The sequence below is a fragment of the Paramisgurnus dabryanus genome, chromosome 2 (assembly GCF_030506205.2).
Source record: "Paramisgurnus dabryanus chromosome 2, PD_genome_1.1, whole genome shotgun sequence".
Classification (NCBI taxonomy): domain Eukaryota; kingdom Metazoa; phylum Chordata; class Actinopteri; order Cypriniformes; family Cobitidae; genus Paramisgurnus; species Paramisgurnus dabryanus.
In genome coordinates, this window is record NC_133338.1 from 2,413,226 (window position 1) to 2,433,440 (window position 20,215).

The following is a 20,215-nucleotide window of genomic DNA, read 5'->3' on the forward strand; positions in this document are numbered from 1 at the left end:
GTAGATCTTCAATAAATCTCTGTGATGACTTCTTATCCTGAGGACTTATTGAAATATATTTATTAATAAAAACACATCTCATCCACTTCATCTTTTATTATTTGCTGTATTTTACTGTTGACAAACACAAATAAGGGAAAAACTGTCACCCATTTTTTCCGCTTTGAGTTTTGTTATCATCACAGACACAGACTACATGACGACAGGTGGAAAAATATACAAATTAGAAGGAAATAAAATATGAAAACTTTTTTACCGAAAAACAGAAATGATGGGAGGTGTTAAAGAGCAGATATAATATAATGACATCTAAACACACAGACAGATAAACAACAGATTCAGAAGAGAAACACACAACATCAAAAGTAAGAACAACTTAAACTCTTATTCATATTATAATGAGATTGTTTATATCACACTGATTTATAAAGATTGTGATTTAATATCAATGTGCTGTTCAGTAACTGATAATTGAACTTTATTTAGACTTGATAAAAAGTAACTTTGACATCTCTAAGAGAAATAATTTATAACTTATTAACTTTATACACTGTAAAAATTCCTTCAACTTGATTTTAGATTTCATTTAAACGTTCTTGACTCGTAAGTTGCTATAAATTATACCAATAAAGTTGGGATAACTTAAGCTAATTTAACTTTATTTTTTTAATTTATAGGAACTAGTCAAAAAAGTTGAAATGAATTGTAAATTCAAGTTGATTCTAAGAAGTGTACAGTATTGTACAGTAATAAGATCCATAGACCGAAAACAGATGTGAAGAAGTCTCAATAACAAAACATTGTAGATATATTGTATGAAGTTTGTGATGTTCTTATTGAGATACTGAACTGAGATCAGTGTTTGACCTCTGAATATAATAACATATACAAATATAATAGTGAGATGTTTTGATCTGAGATGAGTTAAGATGTTTAATCTTTCTCTTCTTCAGAAATGGATGAATCTGTATATTTCAGACTTCTTGTCATTGGTGAGTGATGTGTGTCTGGTTTATAATGTCATGTGAACTGAACTCAATGTGTTTTAATAAAGAATCAAACGCTCTCTTTCATAGCTCTCTGTTCAGTATCTGAATGCAGTCAGCGCCGGTATCATCATATAAACATCAATATGAAGTGGACTGAAGCTCAGAGATACTGCAAAGAAAACTACACAGATCTGGCAACAGTCAACAACATGAATGACATAAAAGAGCTGATGAGTAAAGTGAAGGACAACGGTGTGAATGATAATAAACTGCATGTCTGGATTGGACTGAAGAATACACGTGTTTATACATGGAAGTGGTCTATGGGTCACACTGTGGACTATATGAACTGGGAAAACCAAAAAACAGATAAAACCAATGATTGTGCTTATATGAAAGATGGAAAATGGCATCATAAGGGCTGTAATGAGTCTTTGAGTTTCATCTGCTACAACGGTGAGTTCAGCTTCATATAATTACATCTGATAATGTTTTGTTAAGTAAAGGTTTACTGTAAAGTTAAACATAAGACAACAATAATAAACATCATCACAGTTAAGAAACAGAAATAACATGATGTGAGTTTATATTTGACACATTCACTCTTCTGTAAACTACACTAAACTACACACTTCAGCTGTTTATTCTCTGACATTTATTAAAAATCATACACTGTCAAAAAATTAGCTGTAATTACGCAGCTGATTGCCAGTAACTTACTGTAGAAGATAAAGACTGAAAATGTTTCATGTTCATTTAACTTAACTTTGAACAATCTGTTGCCAGTAAATAACATAAATTTAAAATCTACAGTAAGTTTACTGGCAGCTAGTTATTACCCAGTAATACTGTAATTTCTACAAAAAAAAATTTTACAGTGTAATTTATATCATTATCATAGTAGTTACCAACACATCTTACCAAGAGTAAAAAAAAAAGTAACTGAAGATTAGTGTTGTGAGAATTAATGAAATTTATTGAAATCTTTCTTTCATTTCTTAAACAGAGAGCAGCAAAAATTACACCATTGAGACATCTAATAAAACATGGAGAGAAGCTCAGAGATTCTGTAGAGAGAAATATACTGATCTGACCAGTGTGAGGAATGAAACTGAGAATGATGAGATTCAGAAGATCATGAATGACAGTCAGATATCTGAAGTCTGGATTGGTCTGTTCAGTGATTCATGGGAGTGGTCAGATAACAGTGATTCCTCCTTCAGAAACTGGAAGTCTGGTGAGCCTAATGGTGGTACTGATCCACAATGTACAGAGGTCCAGATGAAAGAGCAGGGTCAATGGAATGATAAGGGTTGCTTTTACACAAATACCTTTGTGTGTCATGAAGGTGAGCAGATCCTCACAAACACTTCACAAATCTTTCAGTAAGAAGTCTGCATGAGTTGTCACTTATTTATTTGATCATGTACTAAAAGTCTGTGTGTGTTTAATGACAGAATTATTAAACTGATCTGAGATCATTCACAGTGTTTGTCCTGTATGTTTGTTTGTAGATAATCTGATATTGATCAATGAGACAATGAGTTGGCCTGAAGCTCTGGTTTACTGCAGACAGCATCATGTGGATCTGGTTTCAGTTGTTTCAGAGAAGATTCAGCGCTGGTTGAAAGAGGTGATTGTAAACGCCTCGACTGCGTCCGTATGGATGGGGTTACGTCACTCCTGTAGTGTGGGGATTTGGTTCTGGGTGAATGGAGAGCCGGTGTGCTATCAGAATTGGGCTCCAGGGACATCAGTAGAGGACTGTGATCCTGAAGTGAGATCTGGAGCTGTTCAGCGTGAAGGAGATCTTCAGTGGATCAGTCATCCTGATACTGAAAAACTCAACTTCATCTGCATCAGAGATAATAAAAAATGATATGATTTACAGTTTAAGTAGTGTGTCATCTCAAACTGAATGAATAAATTATTTTATTATTGAATGAAATGTATTTCTGGATGTTAAGAGAATCATATGAGTTTGTGTTCATAGTTTTAATAACAGATGATACAGATGTGTGTTTGTGTTTTTCTCTTTCATCATCTTTAGAAATGTCTGCTTGTATCAGAAAACTCTGCAATGAAATATCAGTTTAAAGAACATAAATTTAAATAAACTCATATATTAAAATCAGTCTTCAAATGTTATCACTGTATTTTTTCTCATACTGTATGGTCAGTTTAGAGTTTAATGTTTTTTAAGCCCATCAACATGTGCAAAAAAATGAAACATCAAGCCAAACACATTCACAATACATTCACAGCTGCTATCTTCAGCATTGATTCCCAGTACAATTGTTTCTCTGTGTTTTACCGCCCGATGTGTTTTCAGATGTAGTTTTTTTGGATGGTTTAAAGACTAGGCTAGGCTAGGCAAGGCAAGAACTAGATAACTGGCAATGGCATAAACTATAACGAACACGCAACAAACAAATTAAAGACGGCTTAATAACCAAACCAATAAGGGGCAAACAGGAATCAGGTGAGGGACGGCAGATTAGATAATTAGGTGGGAGGAGGGAACCCTAGTGACAGGCACACACGTGGTACTGATCAAAGATCAAAATGCATTTGTACTTTAACATCATCTTATAATGTATTTCAAAAAGATCTCAACTTACAGTTTTTCTCAATCGATTTGACACATTTCTTCAAATGAATGTAACTGCTCTCAAACAATTAAGGGGCTGGGTACACCAAAACTTTTACGCCCGCGGCCGGCGCATGTTTTCAATTGTTTCCAATGGAAGCTCGGCGTTTTTCAAATAAGCCAGCAGCGAGCGGGTTTTTTCCGCGCTGAAAACCGGCGCTCGGCGGTTTTCACGCGCTCGGCGCTGAGAGTCTAGAGTTGAAAGAGATTCAACTTTGGGAGAAAAGCTCCGCTCGTCAATGTCAGTTCTCACACGGCCACCCAATCACAGTGGAGGAGGGGCGGGACATTACCGCAGCAACCAACCGGCTCGCAGCTGAAGTATCACAGCTACCAAAGTGCAGAGCGGAAGAAAGCTGGCACTCAGCTGAAAAACAGCTGGCATTCGGCGTCCTCAAGGCGTTTTCAGCCGCGTTTAAACGTTTTGGTGTGTCCAGCCCCTAAGGGGTTGTGTACACCAAAACTTTTACGCCCGCGGCCGGCGCATGTTTTCAATTGTTTCCAATGGAAGCTCGGCGTTTTTCAAATAAGCCAGCAGCTAGCGGGTTTTTTCCGCGCTGAAAACCGGCACTCTGCGTTTTTTTCGCGCTCGGCGCTGAGCGTCGAGAGTTGAAAGAGATTCAACTTTGGGAGCAAAAGCTCCGCTCGTCAATGTCAGTTCTCACACGGCCGCCCAATCACAGTGGAGGAGGGGCGGGACATTACCACAGCAACCAACCGGCTCGCAGCTGAAGTATCACAGCTACCAAACGCTCAGCTGAAGAAAGCTGGCACTTAGCTGAAAAACAGCTCGCATTCGGCGTCCTCAAGGCGTTTTCAGCCGCGTTTAAAAGTTTTGGTGTGTCCAGCCCCTTAGAGATACAACTTTGGGAGAAAAGCTCCGCTCGTCAATGTCAGTTCTCACACGGCCGCCCAATCACAGTGGAGGAGGGGCGGGACATTACCACAGTAACCAACCGGCTCGCAGCTGAAGTATCACAGCTATCAAAGCGCTCAGCTGAAGAAAGCTGGCACTCAGCTGAAAAACAGCTGGCATTCGGCGTCCTCAAGGCGTTTTCAGCCGCGTTTAAACGTTTTGGTGTGTCCAGCCCCTAAGGGGTTGTGTACACCAAAACTTTTACGCCCGCGGCCGGCGCATGTTTTCAATTGTTTCCAATGGAAGCTCGGCGTTTTTCAAATAAGCCAGCAGCTAGCGGGTTTTTTCCGCGCTGAAAACCGGCACTCTGCGTTTTTTTCGCGCTCGGCGCTGAGCGTCGAGAGTTGAAAGAGATTCAACTTTGGGAGAAAAGCTCCGCTCGTCAATGTCAGTTCTCACACGGCCGCCCAATCACAGTGGAGGAGGGGCGGGACATTACCACAGCAACCAACCGGCTCGCAGCTGAAGTATCACAGCTACCAAACGCTCAGCTGAAGAAAGCTGGCACTTAGCTGAAAAACAGCTCGCATTCGGCGTCCTCAAGGCGTTTTCAGCCGCGTTTAAAAGTTTTGGTGTGTCCAGCCCCTTAGAGATACAACTTTGGGAGAAAAGCTCCGCTCGTCAATGTCAGTTCTCACACGGCCGCCCAATCACAGTGGAGGAGGGGCGGGACATTACCACAGTAACCAACCGGCTCGCAGCTGAAGTATCACAGCTATCAAAGCGCTCAGCTGAAGAAAGCTGGCACTCAGCTGAAAAACAGCTGGCATTCGGCGTCCTCAAGGCGTTTTCAGCCGCGTTTAAAAGTTTTGGTGTGTCCAGCCCCTTATGTTGACCAAACATTTAATTTACAGAGAACAGTTGTGTTCTCTGTTGATTTAATAGCATATTCAACTGTAGATACACAAAGACATGGTGAGATGAGTACAGCTTTTAAGTAATACTGTATGTTTTAAAACACTCAGGGAGTCACGGCGCTGTCTGAGTGCTGAAATGCCTCTCTACATGTTTGTAAATTCGTTATCTCCTGTTTTTTTTTTTTTTTTGCATATTTGTAAATTATTCTTATAAAAAACTTTTTGAGATTACAGTGATCATGCATCATACTCATAGGTGTCATTTACACTGGGGACATGTCCCCACCACTTTTTGATATGGCTGATTTTGTCTATTTATCTCGTCTATATTTAATGCAAAGTCTTTGGACGAAGAAATAATTTGGATATGCTGTGAGGACTTTAATTAATAAAATGAACTTCTGTCAGTCCGGACCCTCAGGCAAAAGTTATTTGAATAGAGGACATGAATGCAGATATCGACAGCAATATTTCACTCTGTTTTCTGTCAGCCCTGACAACAACACAAAAACATCATTAAAGTCTATACAAATTGTGTATTTTATCAGTCCTCTGAAGCTATACAACATCTTTGTGTGAATCTTTAGTGAAATCTCATCTCTTTACTGATGGTTAACATTCACAACACTTCTAGATTTGACATCATGAGTTTTTTTTTTTTGTAATGATGATGAATTCAGACACACAGACAGTAGAGATGATAGCAGATGAATTGTGTTCAGTACTGTAAAAATACAACTTATATAATAAACACTGAAAGCCCTGATGATTGTACTTAAAAAAAACAAGTAATATGAACATTATTTAACTTAACTTAAGTACAAAAATCCTAAACTAAGAAATGTAAGTGCAATAAACTATCATTGCAGAAGTCACAAGGAAAACCCATAAGCCTTTCTGCTTGAAAATGTTTGATTATTATTGTATTTCTTTTCACAATAATGAAGATCCAAGTGAACAATGTTGTGTGTTTCTGTGGAGACATCTTGTTATACAATCTAAATTACAATTTAAGTTCAGTCTATATGAACACCAAGTGAAGTTAATTGTTTAAGTGCACTATACAAACTGCTAGTTTGGTGACCTAAATTATTTAAGTTCAGTCAATGTGGCCATCAAGTTTAGTGAACTTAAATATACAAGTTTTCTAGAGACCCAGAACTTAATTGTATTATTAATAATAACTTATTAGGGTTTCAACTTTAAGAAAGAATGTGTCTGTTTATTATTTTGTCCTTTACATGTTATTTATTCATAAAAACACATCTCATCTACCTCATCTGTATCTTCTCATTTGATTATTCACTGTTGACAAACATCAATTAGATCATCAGAGTCATAACAGACAACAGGACAACAGGTGGAAATTATACAAATAAGAAGGATATGAAAATAAGACCTTATTAAAAATACAGCAATGATGGGAGGTGTTTAAGAGCAGATATAATATAATGACATCTAAACACACAGACAGATAAACAACAGATTCAGAAGAGAAACACACAACATCAAAAGTAAGAACAACTAAAACTCACTTAAATTCATATTTAGTGACTTTACTATAGGCAATGAATGTGGGGTGTATAATTACTGTAATACTATAATTACTGTCATTTCAATTTTGAAATAAAGAAAACTGCATCGTTTCTGATTCATTCACATATGATTTAGTTTATTCAATAAAGTGAAATGTTCTATTCTATAATGAAATAGTGATTTATATCATTCAAACGTTTAAAATAAAAGTAACTGTTTGGCTAACAGTACACTTTAAAAACAAACGGTGCTAAATAGCTCTAAAAGTGAATCTTGGCTCGTCATGATAGAGGAACCATTTAAGTGCCATATACAGTAGCACCTATGCACCCATGAAGAACCATATGGGGGTATAGCACCACTTATGGTTCTACACCGGTGCTACACAGGTACTTCACTGGTGCTATACGGCACTTAAAATGGTTCCTCTATGATTACGAGCCAAGAACAACTTTTAGTGCTATTAAGCACCGTTTGTTTTTAGAGTGCAGACTGTATGAAGATTTTGGAAATGTGGTTTCAGTATTGAACAATGCTTTGTCACCAAATGAAAGAAAACTGTAATAATCTTGGGCTCACAGCATAGGTTTTTAACTTCAAAACAAAAGAGAATAAATGTGTAGGATTGAAAATGTAGGAATTATTACTCTATCACCCCCATTGCCTTCCTCTTTCATCTTCATTTGTGTGTTCATTGAGGAGATCAGATGCTCTTTTCTTCTTCTTCTTCTTCTTCTTCACCTAAGCTCTGGGGTTCAGGTTTTCAATGGTGTATTTCTTTCTTCTAAACTTTCTTTATTTCTCTGTTCTCTATACTATCAGGTAATATCTCATACACAATGGAAACAGTTTATTGTACATGTGTTATATACAATTTCATGTGTGACCAATTCAATTGTAACGTTAAGCCAGTACTGTTATTAAACCTTTTGACTTATGAATCTGTTGTTTAGTTTTGATTGAATGTTACTTAGACGCAGTGGCGGCCGGTGACTTCTTTTCGAGGGTGCACGATGCGAAGCTCGCCACAACATGCATATAGTGTTAAGTGAGTGTTGTGAAGACGAGTGTCTCTTTAATCATAAATCCTTTCGACGCGTGTGCAGCAGGTTCACATGATGCAACAAACATAAATTTTGAATTTGCACCCCTCGGAAGAGCAGTCACCAGCCGCCACTCCTTAGATGCTATCTATTGCAATACAATATATTCTTATTCTAGCAATGCTTTCCCATATATTTTGCTATCATAACTGTGCTTATTTCCATTGCTGGTATAAGTTGCAGAAGGGTAATAATTGACTAGAAATACACAGTTTTACACCATCTTCCTTTTAATTTTTCTTTAGTCATTTCAGCTTGAATCAATGCAGTGAATCCACCCTTACAAAAATAAAAGATTTATTTCTTACATTTCTAAGATGAGTCTAAGAAAACTGACATTTAGTTTTTCAATGTTTTTCTTCTTCAGAAATGGATGAATCTCTATATTTCAGACTTCTTGTCATTGGTGAGTGATGTGTGTCTGGTTTATAATGTCATGTGAACTGACTGCACTGTAAAAATAAATTGTTGGCTCAATGAATAATTTTTTAGTAACTAGTTCCACAGAAATTTTACGTTCACTCAATTTCTGTCTCCAAAGTGTTACCTGGATTGTTGTTTTTTAGCTGGCCCAAACTTGACTTAAATATAAAAAAGTATGTTTACTCAACTAGTCTTACAGTTCATTCAACTAAAATGTTTTAATCAGTTGAATCTTTAAAAAAGTGGTCAGTAATCTCAACAGCCCATTCAACGATCTGGGTTTAATCCCCGTCAATGCTCGTGTGGCTCTGTTTTGCTTTTACTTTTTCTGTATTTTTATATACTGTACTTTTTAAATATAACACAGATCTTAACTTTTAAAAGACAATATCTAGGTTACTAAGTCACCTATATAATAAATATTTAGCAGATGAAAGATTTTAATAGATTTAACTTTAAACATAACTTAAATTTACATTTTTCTTTTATTTGGGGGTTCATTTCAAAAGCAAATCAAAATCAAATCACTTTTATTGTCACATCATCATAGCACATGTGCCTTGGTGAGTGAAATTCTTGGGAGCGTGCTCCAGAAATTGCAGAATTAGTTAACATATAACCAAAAAGAAAACAGATAAAAAATGTGCAATATGCACATTTAACAGGTAAAGATGTGCAATATGCACATACAAATAGTCAGTACACACGGTGTACTATTAGACATACATACAGTTAGCACTACACATTATACACAGAATGTACACAAAATGTACACAGAATTATACATTATACACAGAATGTACGCTTGCATTATGTAGACATAATTACGCATGAAAATGAAATTCTGCTTAGGTGCAACAGAGTGTACTTGAGCTGGACACAGAAATGTTATGTCCAGTGGGAGCAGGTAGATTATTGTCCTAAATAGTTCAGGTAGATTATTGTATTAAATAGTTCAGATAGATTATTGTATTAAATAGTTCGGTGTTGGGCTGTTAAAGTTAAAGTGCAGTGTGTGGCATACCATGTTGTGAAGTATGCTGTGGGGTGTATTAGTTCTGACTGATCGTTAGTCTGATAGCCTGATGGAAAAAGCTATCCCTTTTGACTGTTCATTAGTCTAATAGCCTGAGGGAAAAAGCTATCCCGCAGTCGGCTAGTGTGGGATCGGATGCTGCGGAGACGTCTTCCTGAGGGTAGCAGAGAGAGCAGTCTGTGGGACGGATGGCTGGAGTCACTGATGATCCTCCGGGATTTCCTTATACACCGCCTGGTGTAGATGTCCTGGAGGGAGGGAAGCTCACCTCCAACAATGTGGCTGGCAGTTCGCACGACCCTTTTCAGAGCTTTGCGGTTGCCAGCGGTGCTGTTTCCAAACCAGGCAGTGATGCAGCCCGTCAGGATGCTCTCAATAGTGCAGGTGTAGAAAGATCTGAGGATGCTGGGGCTCATTCCAAACTTCCTCAGCCGTCTCAGGAAGAAGAGGCGTTGGTGTGCCTTCTTCAGCACTGCATCAGTGTGGGTAGACCAGGTGAGATCTTCGCTGATGTTAACGCCGAGAAACTTAAAGCTGCTTACCCGTTCCACAGGTGTCTTGTCAATGGTGATGGGTTTGTGTTCTCTGCTCTGTCTCCTGAAATCCACCACCAGCTCCTTGGTCTTGTCGATGTTGAGCGAGAGATGGTTCTCCTGACACCATTTTGTCAGGGTGCTCACCTCCTCTCTGTAGGCTGTCTCATCGTTGTCAGTGATCAGGCCTATCACCGTTGTGTCATCAGCGAATTTGATGATGACGTTGGAGCTGTGTGTGGCTGTGCAGTCATGTGTGTACAGGGAGTACAGGAGCGGGCTGAGGACACAGCCCTGAGCAGCACCAGTCCTGAGGGTCAGCGGGGATGAAGTGTTGTTGCCCATTCTGACCACCTGACTTCTGCCTGTTAGGAAGTCCAGGATCCAGCTGCACAGAGATCTGTTTAGACCCAGAGTCTGGAGCTTCGCAACAAGTGTGGCAGGCACTATGGTGTTAAATGCTGAGCTGTAGTCCACGAACAGCATTCTTACACAGGTGTTCTTATTTTCCAGGTGGGTGAGAGCAGTGTGTAGGGTGAAAGCAATAGCATCGTCTGTAGAACGGTTGCTGCGATATGCAAATTGTAGTGGATCTAGTGAGGCAGGCAGCACAGAACAGATGTAATCTCTGACAAGTTTCTCAAAACACTTACTGAAGATGGGTGTGAGAGCAACGGGCCTCCAATCATTCAAGCATGTGATCTTATTTTTCTTTGGTATTGGCACAATGATGGATTTTTTGAAGCACGAGGGAACCACAGACAGACAGAGGGAGAGGTTGAAAATGTCTGCGAAAACACCGGCTAGTTGGAATGCGCATGCTCCCAGCAACATCCTCAAGCAGCAACTTGAGTGGACAAAAAAGTAACAGGTGAAAATAAAACATAAATATATTGTTCATAAGAAGTGTAGTTGATTTAAGCATAATCATATGCTAGAAGTGTCTAATTTCATAATGTTAGATGTTGACTGGCAGTGAGGAGAGCACTGACATCTATCAGCAGCACAGCTTTACTCCTGCAGATGAACTCTTCTTGAAAGAAAAAAATAGGGTCACTGAGAGAATGATGGGGGGAAAAATCTTCTTTTCTGAATTTACAGGAGTACAAGTAATGATTGTGTAAAATGATATATGTTACACATATTCTTGACCAATCATTATTACATGACATGTAACTCAAAATATTTTTGATGGCAAATTATGTGTGCGTTATAGAGCATCATGTTAAACCCTGGGAGTATGAGAGATTTTAAACCACAGGTTTATTATCACACTGTTAAAAAATTAGCTGTAGTTATGCAGTTGTTTGCCAGTAACTTATGTAGATTTAAATGTATGTTATTTACTGGCAACAGTTTGTTCAAAGTTAAATGAACATTAAACATTAACAAGTCTATGATTTTACAGCATAAAACTATAAAATAACAGCCTCATGCAAAGCATTTTGGGAACCAGAAATCCTCATGAACCTTTTTCTGTTGTTTCCTTCATATTTTGATTCCCAGAATGCTTTGCATGAGGCTGTTATTTTATAGTTTTATTCTTTAAATAGATGTGTTAATGTTGATTTAACTTTGAACAAACTGTTGCCAGTAAATAACATACATTTAAATCTACAGTAAGTTACTGGCAAACAGCTGACAGTAATACTGTAAGTTCTACAGAATTTTTTTACAGTGTAGTGTTGATAGATAAACCGAGTTTCATTAATGGTTTCAGGGTGAGGATCAGTTGACGAGAGGCCTGAGGTATAAGCACATTTAGGGGCTGGACACACCAAAACTTTTAAACGCGGCTGAAAACGCCTTGAGGACGCCGAATGCCAGCTGTTTTTCAGCTGAGTGCCAGCTTTCTTCAGCTGAGCGCTTTGATAGCTGTGATACTTCAGCTGCGAGCCGGTTGGTTGCTGTGGTAATGTCCCGCCCCTCCTCCACTGTGATTGGGCGGCCGTGTGAGAACTGACATTGACGAGCGGAGCTTTTCTCCCAAAGTTGAATCTCTTTCAACTTTCGACGCTCAGCGCCGAGCACGGAAAAAACCCGCTAGCTGCTGGCTTATTTGAAAAACGCAGAGCTTCCATTGGAAACAATTGAAAACATGCGGCGGCCGCGGGCGTAAAAGTTTTGGTGTACACAACCCCTTATACTGTAAGTCTGAAGCCTACTTGTGTGGTGAACAATTATTGTCTGCAGGACACTAACAATCTTCTCTGGGATCACAGGCAAAAAAGAGTTTTAACTCATTACAACAAAATGCCAAGAGCATACCATCACATCATTATTGTGTTCCTTCAGACATGCAGATACCATAAAGAATTTTTTACAATTCAAGAAAAATGTTACAACTAGAGAAAGATACAAATATTGTAGATCTTTAAAATAATGTGCATTTTTATGCACACCAAGCATAAAAAAATTCAATGACTGTACTTGACTTGTGTGTGTTGTATATTTAAATTAAATCTCCTTTCTGTATAACAGACAAGCTGAATTAAAAATATATATATTTCATCAATACACTGCAATTATATTGATTTAGATACATCTTAAATTTAGATACAAATTTTACTGCTGTGGCTATTATCCTTATTTTGGGGTAGTTAAGATTATCATTTATATTTAACATTTGATATAGGCCTATAATATACCATATTATGAAACACATGTCTATATTGTATTAATTATTATTGTAACAGAATTTATGATTTTCTTTAATTGTTAGATTAATAGGGGTTAATAAAGTCAAATAAAATGTCAAAGAGTCAGCTGTAATATCATTGCATTTACAGTTCAGTGTTAGTGGAAGTCTAGTTAAGCAACAACTGAGGCTTAGCCTAACAGTTAGCCTGCCCTGGACCAGGCTAGTTTCCAAGCATAAGTTTCCATAGTAACCGGGGTTGAACTAGTTCAAGTTTGTTTTATGAAACAAAATCCACCAGCAATAAGCCAGACTTAACAAAATAAGCCTGGCTTATTTTGAAATCTAGTTTTATAAAATAGCCCTCTGGTCTGCCTCTCACACATCATCACCGCTCTGGTTTAAAAAACAGAGAAATATAAATACACACACACACACACACATACATAAATACATGTTTAATATAATAAAGCTTGACGGTGAAAGACTTTATTCCCTAAAATAACGTTAACGTTAGGCCAAATTTCCCTCAGACATCACACGTAACATTAATTGAATTAAACACTATTGGGTGGTTTTCTCGGACAGGGCTTATCACTGACTAAAATACTGACATCTCTTAACATATGAGTGCTTTTGTTTTGTCTCAAAATGCACGCCAGTATTGTATTTTATAAGGGTTGTTTGTAAAAATGTCCCAATTATAATTAAGACCAAGTCCTAAACCCTGTCCGGTAAACCAGATTATCTTAACTAAAATACCTCCACTTTACCTCGGACACATAACATAACACACCTTTATATATATATATTATATTCTTTACAAAAACGTCGAGTATTTGCGTCTATGCCAATTAATAGTTTAAAATTCCACTTACTGTACTTGAGGTGAACTTGAGGAAACGGCTGATGACTTGTGTCATTGTGTGAAACAGTAAGTGATTCCGGGTGTTACGTGCGGATTGATCTCAGATTAAATGACCTGTGATCCAGATCCTTCCGAGTTAAGACATTTTAAATTCAAAATGCACGCACATACATACACACACGCGAGCAGGTTGCACGCGCACACACACACACACACACACACACACACACACACACACATGGGTATATTTAGAAATTTCATTTAAGATTGTTATGATATTGGGACTATTTCTCCACCCGCTCCTTCAGCTCTGAAGTTCAAATTCGCAGGAAGCCCGGTTATAACAAATGTAAAATATATGAAACATCACTCAACAGCGATATCAATGAAGTGCAATCCTAAATATGATTTAAAACATAACCCTTTCATTATTAAGTATGAGAAATTAAAATGAATTAAATCACGTTTAAACGCCACAGAGATATCAGAGCCAGCAGTCGATTTCTGATGGGCTTGCCGAGGCGAGGCTGCACTGGGCGGGGTGTGAGCGCTTATGGAGCTCATATGGAGCTCATCTCTGTCCGAAAGTGTCCGAGCACATTTTTAAATAGACGCTATCTTTATTAACCGACCGCATATTTAAACTTTAAGCACATACATTCACGCCTACATAATTCTTACAATTACATTTTGTGACCAAATAACAGTAATATTAGGAGCATTTTGTTGTCAGGAAACAAAGCTGTCATAAGTCCACATATTGACCAGATTTGTCTTAATTAGTTCAGTCAACACTAGCCATTCTGAATGTTGACTGGATTTGAAAATAACCATTCATTTAATGTTTTAAACACAGATTTATCTAGACTTAAAATAATATGTCTTCTCAACTAAACCCAAACAAGAAAATTGGTTTAACTTATATATTTTTGCCTGTCCAACATTTCATTAATTGGATTTCTTACAGTGTGTTTTAATAAAGAATCAAACGCTCTCTTTCATAGCTCTCTGTTCAGTATCTGAATGCAGTCAGCGCCGGTATTACTATATAAACATGAAGATGAACTGGACTGAAGCTCAGAGATACTGCAGAGAAAACTACACAGATCTGGCCACAGTCAACAACATGAATGACATGAATGAGCTGATGAGTAAAGTGAAGGACAGCGCTGTGAAGAAGAGTAATGATGTGAGCTTCTGGATTGGACTGAAGAATACAGGTGTATATACATGGAAGTGGTCTATGGTTGACACTGTGAACTATACAAACTGGGAAGTTGGATATCCAGATGATAAAAATAAATGTGCTTGTATGAGAAATGGAAAATGGCATTATAAGGACTGTGATGTTCATTTGAGTCATCTGCTTCAACGGTGAGTTCAGCTTCATAACATTACAGAAAACCTTCACTTAACAAAACATGATGAGATGTAAAATTAAACATAAGACAACAATAATAAACTTCATCACAGTTAGGAAAAAGAAATAACATGAAGTGAGTTTATATTCGACACATTCACTCTTCTGTAAACTACACTAAACTACACACTTCAGCTGTTTATTCTCATTCATTACAAACCATCATTTATATCATCATTATAGTTACCAACACATCTTACCAATAGTAAAACACAAGTACAAACAGTAACTCAAGACTTATAGATGAAAAGAGATTCACATTCACACTGCGCTTAACCGTGGGTTATCTTCACTCTAATCCCTGCTTTAACCCTGGGTTAAGCAGCGTTTCACACTTGTAATTTAGAAGCAGGGTTATCCCTGAAATTAACCCAGAGTTATGAAACCCTGCGCTGAAGCAGGGTTAGCTCCACTTTTGCAGGGTTCACCCCGCATTTGGTGCCAAAAACATGCAGTGTGAAACAAAGCAGGGTTATAATGTTGTGACTCGATGCTTAGCAACAGACAGCCAATCACAAACTGAAGAGCACGTCCCTCATATCACCATCTGTCTAGTGAAAACACTTGAATATGAGTAAAAATGACATCCCAGGAGACTTAAAACAGCCAAGAAAGACTTGCTACCTGTTCTGTCACTAATGCGAAAGTGGGCGACAAGCAGTTATTTAAAACGCCATCCCATTGGATGTTTTGGATTTTAGATCAAGGTTGTTCAAATGTTCATTACTTTTTGTCATTTGTTTACACCAAGAATGACATGCTTGCTTTATATATGGGGTAGTTTTATCATTTAAATGAAAAATCTGTTTACGAGCATACAAACTGCAGATCACATTTTCTGTGCTTATTCTGTTAAGCAATGTGTGTAACATTAAAGGGCACATGGCATGAAAATTTCCCTTTATGAGGTTTTTTAACATTACGATGAGTTCCTCCAGCCTGTTTATGTTCCCCAATTGGTTAAAAACGGTGATAGGTGTAAACTGAGCCCTGTGTATGCTTCTCTGCCTTTGAAAAAAAGTCAGCTCAGATGAGCCAGTGACTTCAACTCCGAAAGTCCAAATATGTTTTCGGAGTGTCGTGTGTTGCTTGTGAGTCCAAAATATGTGTTCGTTGTGTCATGTTGCACAAGCCTGGAAAGGGTTTATGATAAAATACAAGTCCAAGTCATCAATGCAGTCCGCCCATCAAAACTGAGCATTTCTCAAGTCAGCCTCTAAACCAGGATACAAAATAGCCGATTACTTATTGCTTTTGATGTTTTTGGATGTAAAAAAAACACGCAATCATCATTAGTAAGACCTCCGACAATAGTATAAAACAATAAAATATGAAATGTCATGTGCCCTTTAAGAATTAGATTAAATAGTCATAAAATGTGTAATTCGGTCAGTTTGACATCGCTTTTTATCCAATCGTGACAGAAACTGCAAATATGCAAATAAAAACATTAACCCAGGGAGTCAGAATGCACAGTGTGAAACCTTAGCTTATGAATACCCAGGCTTATTTTTAACCCGTGGTTAAGTATGAACAGTGTGAAACAGATAACCCAGGATTCTGTTAACATAGGGTTTAGAATAACCCAGGGTTAACTTTTTCCAGTGTGGAAAGCCCACAAGTGTTGTGAGAATGAATGAAAATTATTTCAACAATCTTTCTTTACTTTCAGAGAGCAGCAAAGATTACTTCTATAACACATCTGAAAAAACATGGAGAGAAGCTCAGAGTTTCTGTAGACAGCATCATACTGATCTGACCAGTGTGAGGAATGAAACTGAGAATGATAAGATTCAGACAAAAATTAATAATAACAATAATGAAGTCTGGATTGGTCTGTTCAGTGATTCATGGGAGTGGTCAGATAACAGTGACTCCTCCTTCAGACACTGGAAGTCTGGTGAACCTAATGGTGGTAAAGGTCCACAATGTACAGAAGTCCAGATGAATGATCTGGATCAATGGAATGATGCGTCCTGCAGTGCCTCTCGTAGTTTTGTGTGTCATGAAGGTGAGCAGATCTTCACAAACACTTCACAAATCTTCATCTTATAATCTCATCAGATGTGTTTCTGTGTTGTCAGTCGTGTGGTCTGGTGTTGTTTGTGTGATTTGATTCATTTGTAAATCTCATCTGCACCTCTTCCTCTCCTATCATCTCTCTATAGTTCTTATAGTCTGTGTGTGTTTAATGACAGAATTATTAAACTGATCTGAGATCATTCACAGTGTTTGTCCTGTATGTTTGTGTTTGTAGATAATCTGATATTGATCAATGAGACAATGAGTTGGCCTGAAGCTCTGGTTTACTGCAGACAGCATCATGTGGATCTGGTTTCAGTTGTTTCAGATGAGATTCAGCGCTGGGTGACAGAAGTGATTGAACATCAGAACTCTACTTCGTCCGTATGGATGGGGTTACGTCACTCCTGTAGTGTGGGGATTTGGTTCTGGGTGAATGGAGAGCCGGTGTGCTATCAGAAATGGGCTCCAGGGACATCAGTAGAGGACTGTGATCCTGTAGTGAGATCTGGAGCTGTTCAGCGTGAAGGAGATCATCAGTGGATCAGTCGTCCTGATACTGACAAACTCAACTTCATCTGCATCACATATGATTCAGAATGATATGATATATGTTTGTGTTCATCACTTTCTCTTTAATTTGTGTTTTAATACATATTACATATATATTATTATAAGATTAAACTAATCTCTGTGGTAAATCATCTTTTGTTTACACACTTATGTCATCTTTTGGGTTTTAGTAATGGGTAAAAAATTATTTTAATTATTTTAGGTGATGAGTTTAAGTGAAATGAAATGTATTTCTGGATGTTAGGTGAATCATATGAGTTTGTGTTAATAGTTTTATAAACAGATTATACAGATGTGTGTTTGTGTTTTTCTCTTTAGAAATGTCTGCTTGTATCTGAATCTCTGACACAGATGATCCTGTATGTCAAATGAAATACAATAAAGATTGGATTATATTCTGTATGTGTTGGGTTCATGTATTAAATAAATTAATCTACAGTCAGTATTTATCTCTACTGTACAGTTAAATGAACACAGTTTATTTGGTTTCACTCCACAGAGAGTTCATGAAGTAACTTTATATGAAGTAGATTCACTCAGTAAGTTATGATCGATGATGAGCGCTATTAACCCTCTGGGGTCTAAGGGGTTTTTAGGGCCCTGGGGAAGTTTTGACATGCACTGACATTTGTGCTTTTTTCAGTTGTTTAAAAACATATTAATGGCAAAAGTCTCATAACACTGTGTTCATCACAAACTGGGCTACAATATCATATAATCAACATGTATGTACATGTTTGTATTTTTGAGAGAAAAATGTTTATGCGTGGTTTTTGAAAAAGCTAAATTTTTAACTCACTGATATAACTCCACAAAACTCATTCTAAACATGTTTTCCCAAGACTTTTCAAAACAGGATCTAGTAGTCTAGAGTTTTTTCTACAAAATGATGTGAAAATCATATGGCCTACTCAATCACATAAAGCAAGATATTGATTTACAATTTCTAAGACACTTTAGCTTGGGAAAGGCTGTATGCGTGGAGGCGGGAAAGCTCCTGAATAATCAGTGATTGACGGCTGAGAGATAAAAGAGTTGAATAATGAGCCACATAATGAGCCTTGTGGGGATGTTCAACAGGAATGTAACTACCTCTGTAGTAAAACCATGATAAGGTTTACTTTTCAATATAATGTAAATACACACACATTATATATATATATATATATATATATATATATATATATATATATATATATATATATATATATATATTTATATTATATTAATTTCACAAGTATAAGTTACCTTTTAAAAACCATAGTAGCCTAATCATGGTAAAGGTACTGTTTGGCCATCGTAAAGTGAACACAGGGTTTGTGTTTGGTTGGCCAGCCAGAGGTTTACTTTTGTGCAGTAAAAAGCTCAAAAGAACAACTGCCTATCGTTGTCTGGACTCCTATTTGTGTTTTGTAATCATTATAGTAGAAATGTCACACGGTGACGATTTCCCAGATAGCAAAATCTGCCTGGCCCACCACTGGGCCACATATTTGCTTGAGTTCTGGCCCAGTTCTGGCTGGGTCCCCGGCCCAGAACTGGTCCACACACTAAAAATTGGATCAAACTATTAAATCTGGGCCAGTTGTGGCCCACACCCAGTAAAATAGATCTTACATACTGACTTGGCCCAGATTTGGCCAGCACACTGTAAAGTGACCTAAATTGTTTATTTGGCCCAGGTCTGGCTAGCACACTGTAAAGTGACTTAAATTGCTTATTTGGCCCAGGTCTGGCTAGCACACTGTAAAGTGACTTAAATTGCTTATTTGGCCCAGGTCTGGCCCAGACCCTTTGTTTCATATGGCCGACAACATCTGCATGGTCCCTGGCCAGATGTGGCCCAGAAAAGGGTAAATATTGTATATTTTTTATTTTTCAAGAAAAATACACCCATTTAAGAGGATTAAGTGCCTTTTATTAAAAAAATACACACATCACATTAATGTGAATTAACAGTTAACAAATACATAAATATGAACATGTTTTAACATGTACCAACAATTAACCAAATACATTGTAATTTTGAACATATTAATTCTTAACAAATTCAGTACACTTTACAAAAACCCAACAAATACAAACAGACATATATCTCTTACACAACACATTTTACAAGCACATAACCCACTTTATAAACAATTTAAAGGGATAGTTCACCCTTAAAATATAATTTTCTCATAAACCACTTACCCCTGTGTCGTTCTAAACAACCAAGTGCTCCGATTGTCTTCAGAATACATTTTTAGAATTTTTTTATGAAAACCGGGAGGCTTTTGTCTGTCCCATTGATTTAAGTTAGTCTCACAATCCATTTCCCAGAAAAGAATGAAAGACATCGCCAAAAAGGTCCATGTTCCATTAGTAGTTTAATAATAATATTATGAAGTGACAAGAACACTTTGTGCACAAAGAAAATAAAACGAACGATTTCAACAATTTGTTCTCCTCCTTAGTTGTTGAAAGTGTATTCAAGACCAGACTACGGCGATGCTGCTGACATCACCTGCAGCTCACGTCACTTGCTGATGTGGTTACCAATGTTTTTTTTTCTACGCTCTTTTTTTAAAGCATAATGCAAACATTGTAACAACACTTAAACAGCCCAAATTAATGTACAAATTACTTGGCAGCCTATTCTGTCTGTACGC

The 20,215-nt window shown here is 37.4% G+C and overlaps 2 protein-coding genes across 2 annotated transcripts; both read left to right on the forward strand.

Moving 5' to 3' along the window:
- The first annotated feature begins 955 nt into the window (after positions 1–955).
- LOC141281876 (secretory phospholipase A2 receptor-like) lies at positions 956–2,868 on the forward strand. The gene is made up of 4 exons (XM_073813684.1): positions 956–992; positions 1,077–1,449; positions 2,003–2,226; positions 2,504–2,868. Exons 1-4 carry the CDS (start codon positions 956–958, stop codon positions 2,866–2,868), a joined length of 999 nt encoding a protein of 332 aa, XP_073669785.1.
- Positions 2,869–6,801: 3,933 nt separating this feature from the next.
- On the forward strand, positions 6,802–17,596 carry LOC141281877 (macrophage mannose receptor 1-like). Its single transcript, XM_073813685.1, has 5 exons — positions 6,802–6,926; positions 8,419–8,457; positions 14,554–14,769; positions 16,642–16,980; positions 17,227–17,596. The coding sequence occupies exons 2-5, from the start codon at positions 8,421–8,423 to the stop codon at positions 17,592–17,594; spliced, it is 960 nt and encodes a 319-aa protein (XP_073669786.1). The 5' UTR covers positions 6,802–6,926; positions 8,419–8,420; the 3' UTR covers positions 17,595–17,596.
- The last annotated feature ends 2,619 nt before the right edge of the window (positions 17,597–20,215 follow it).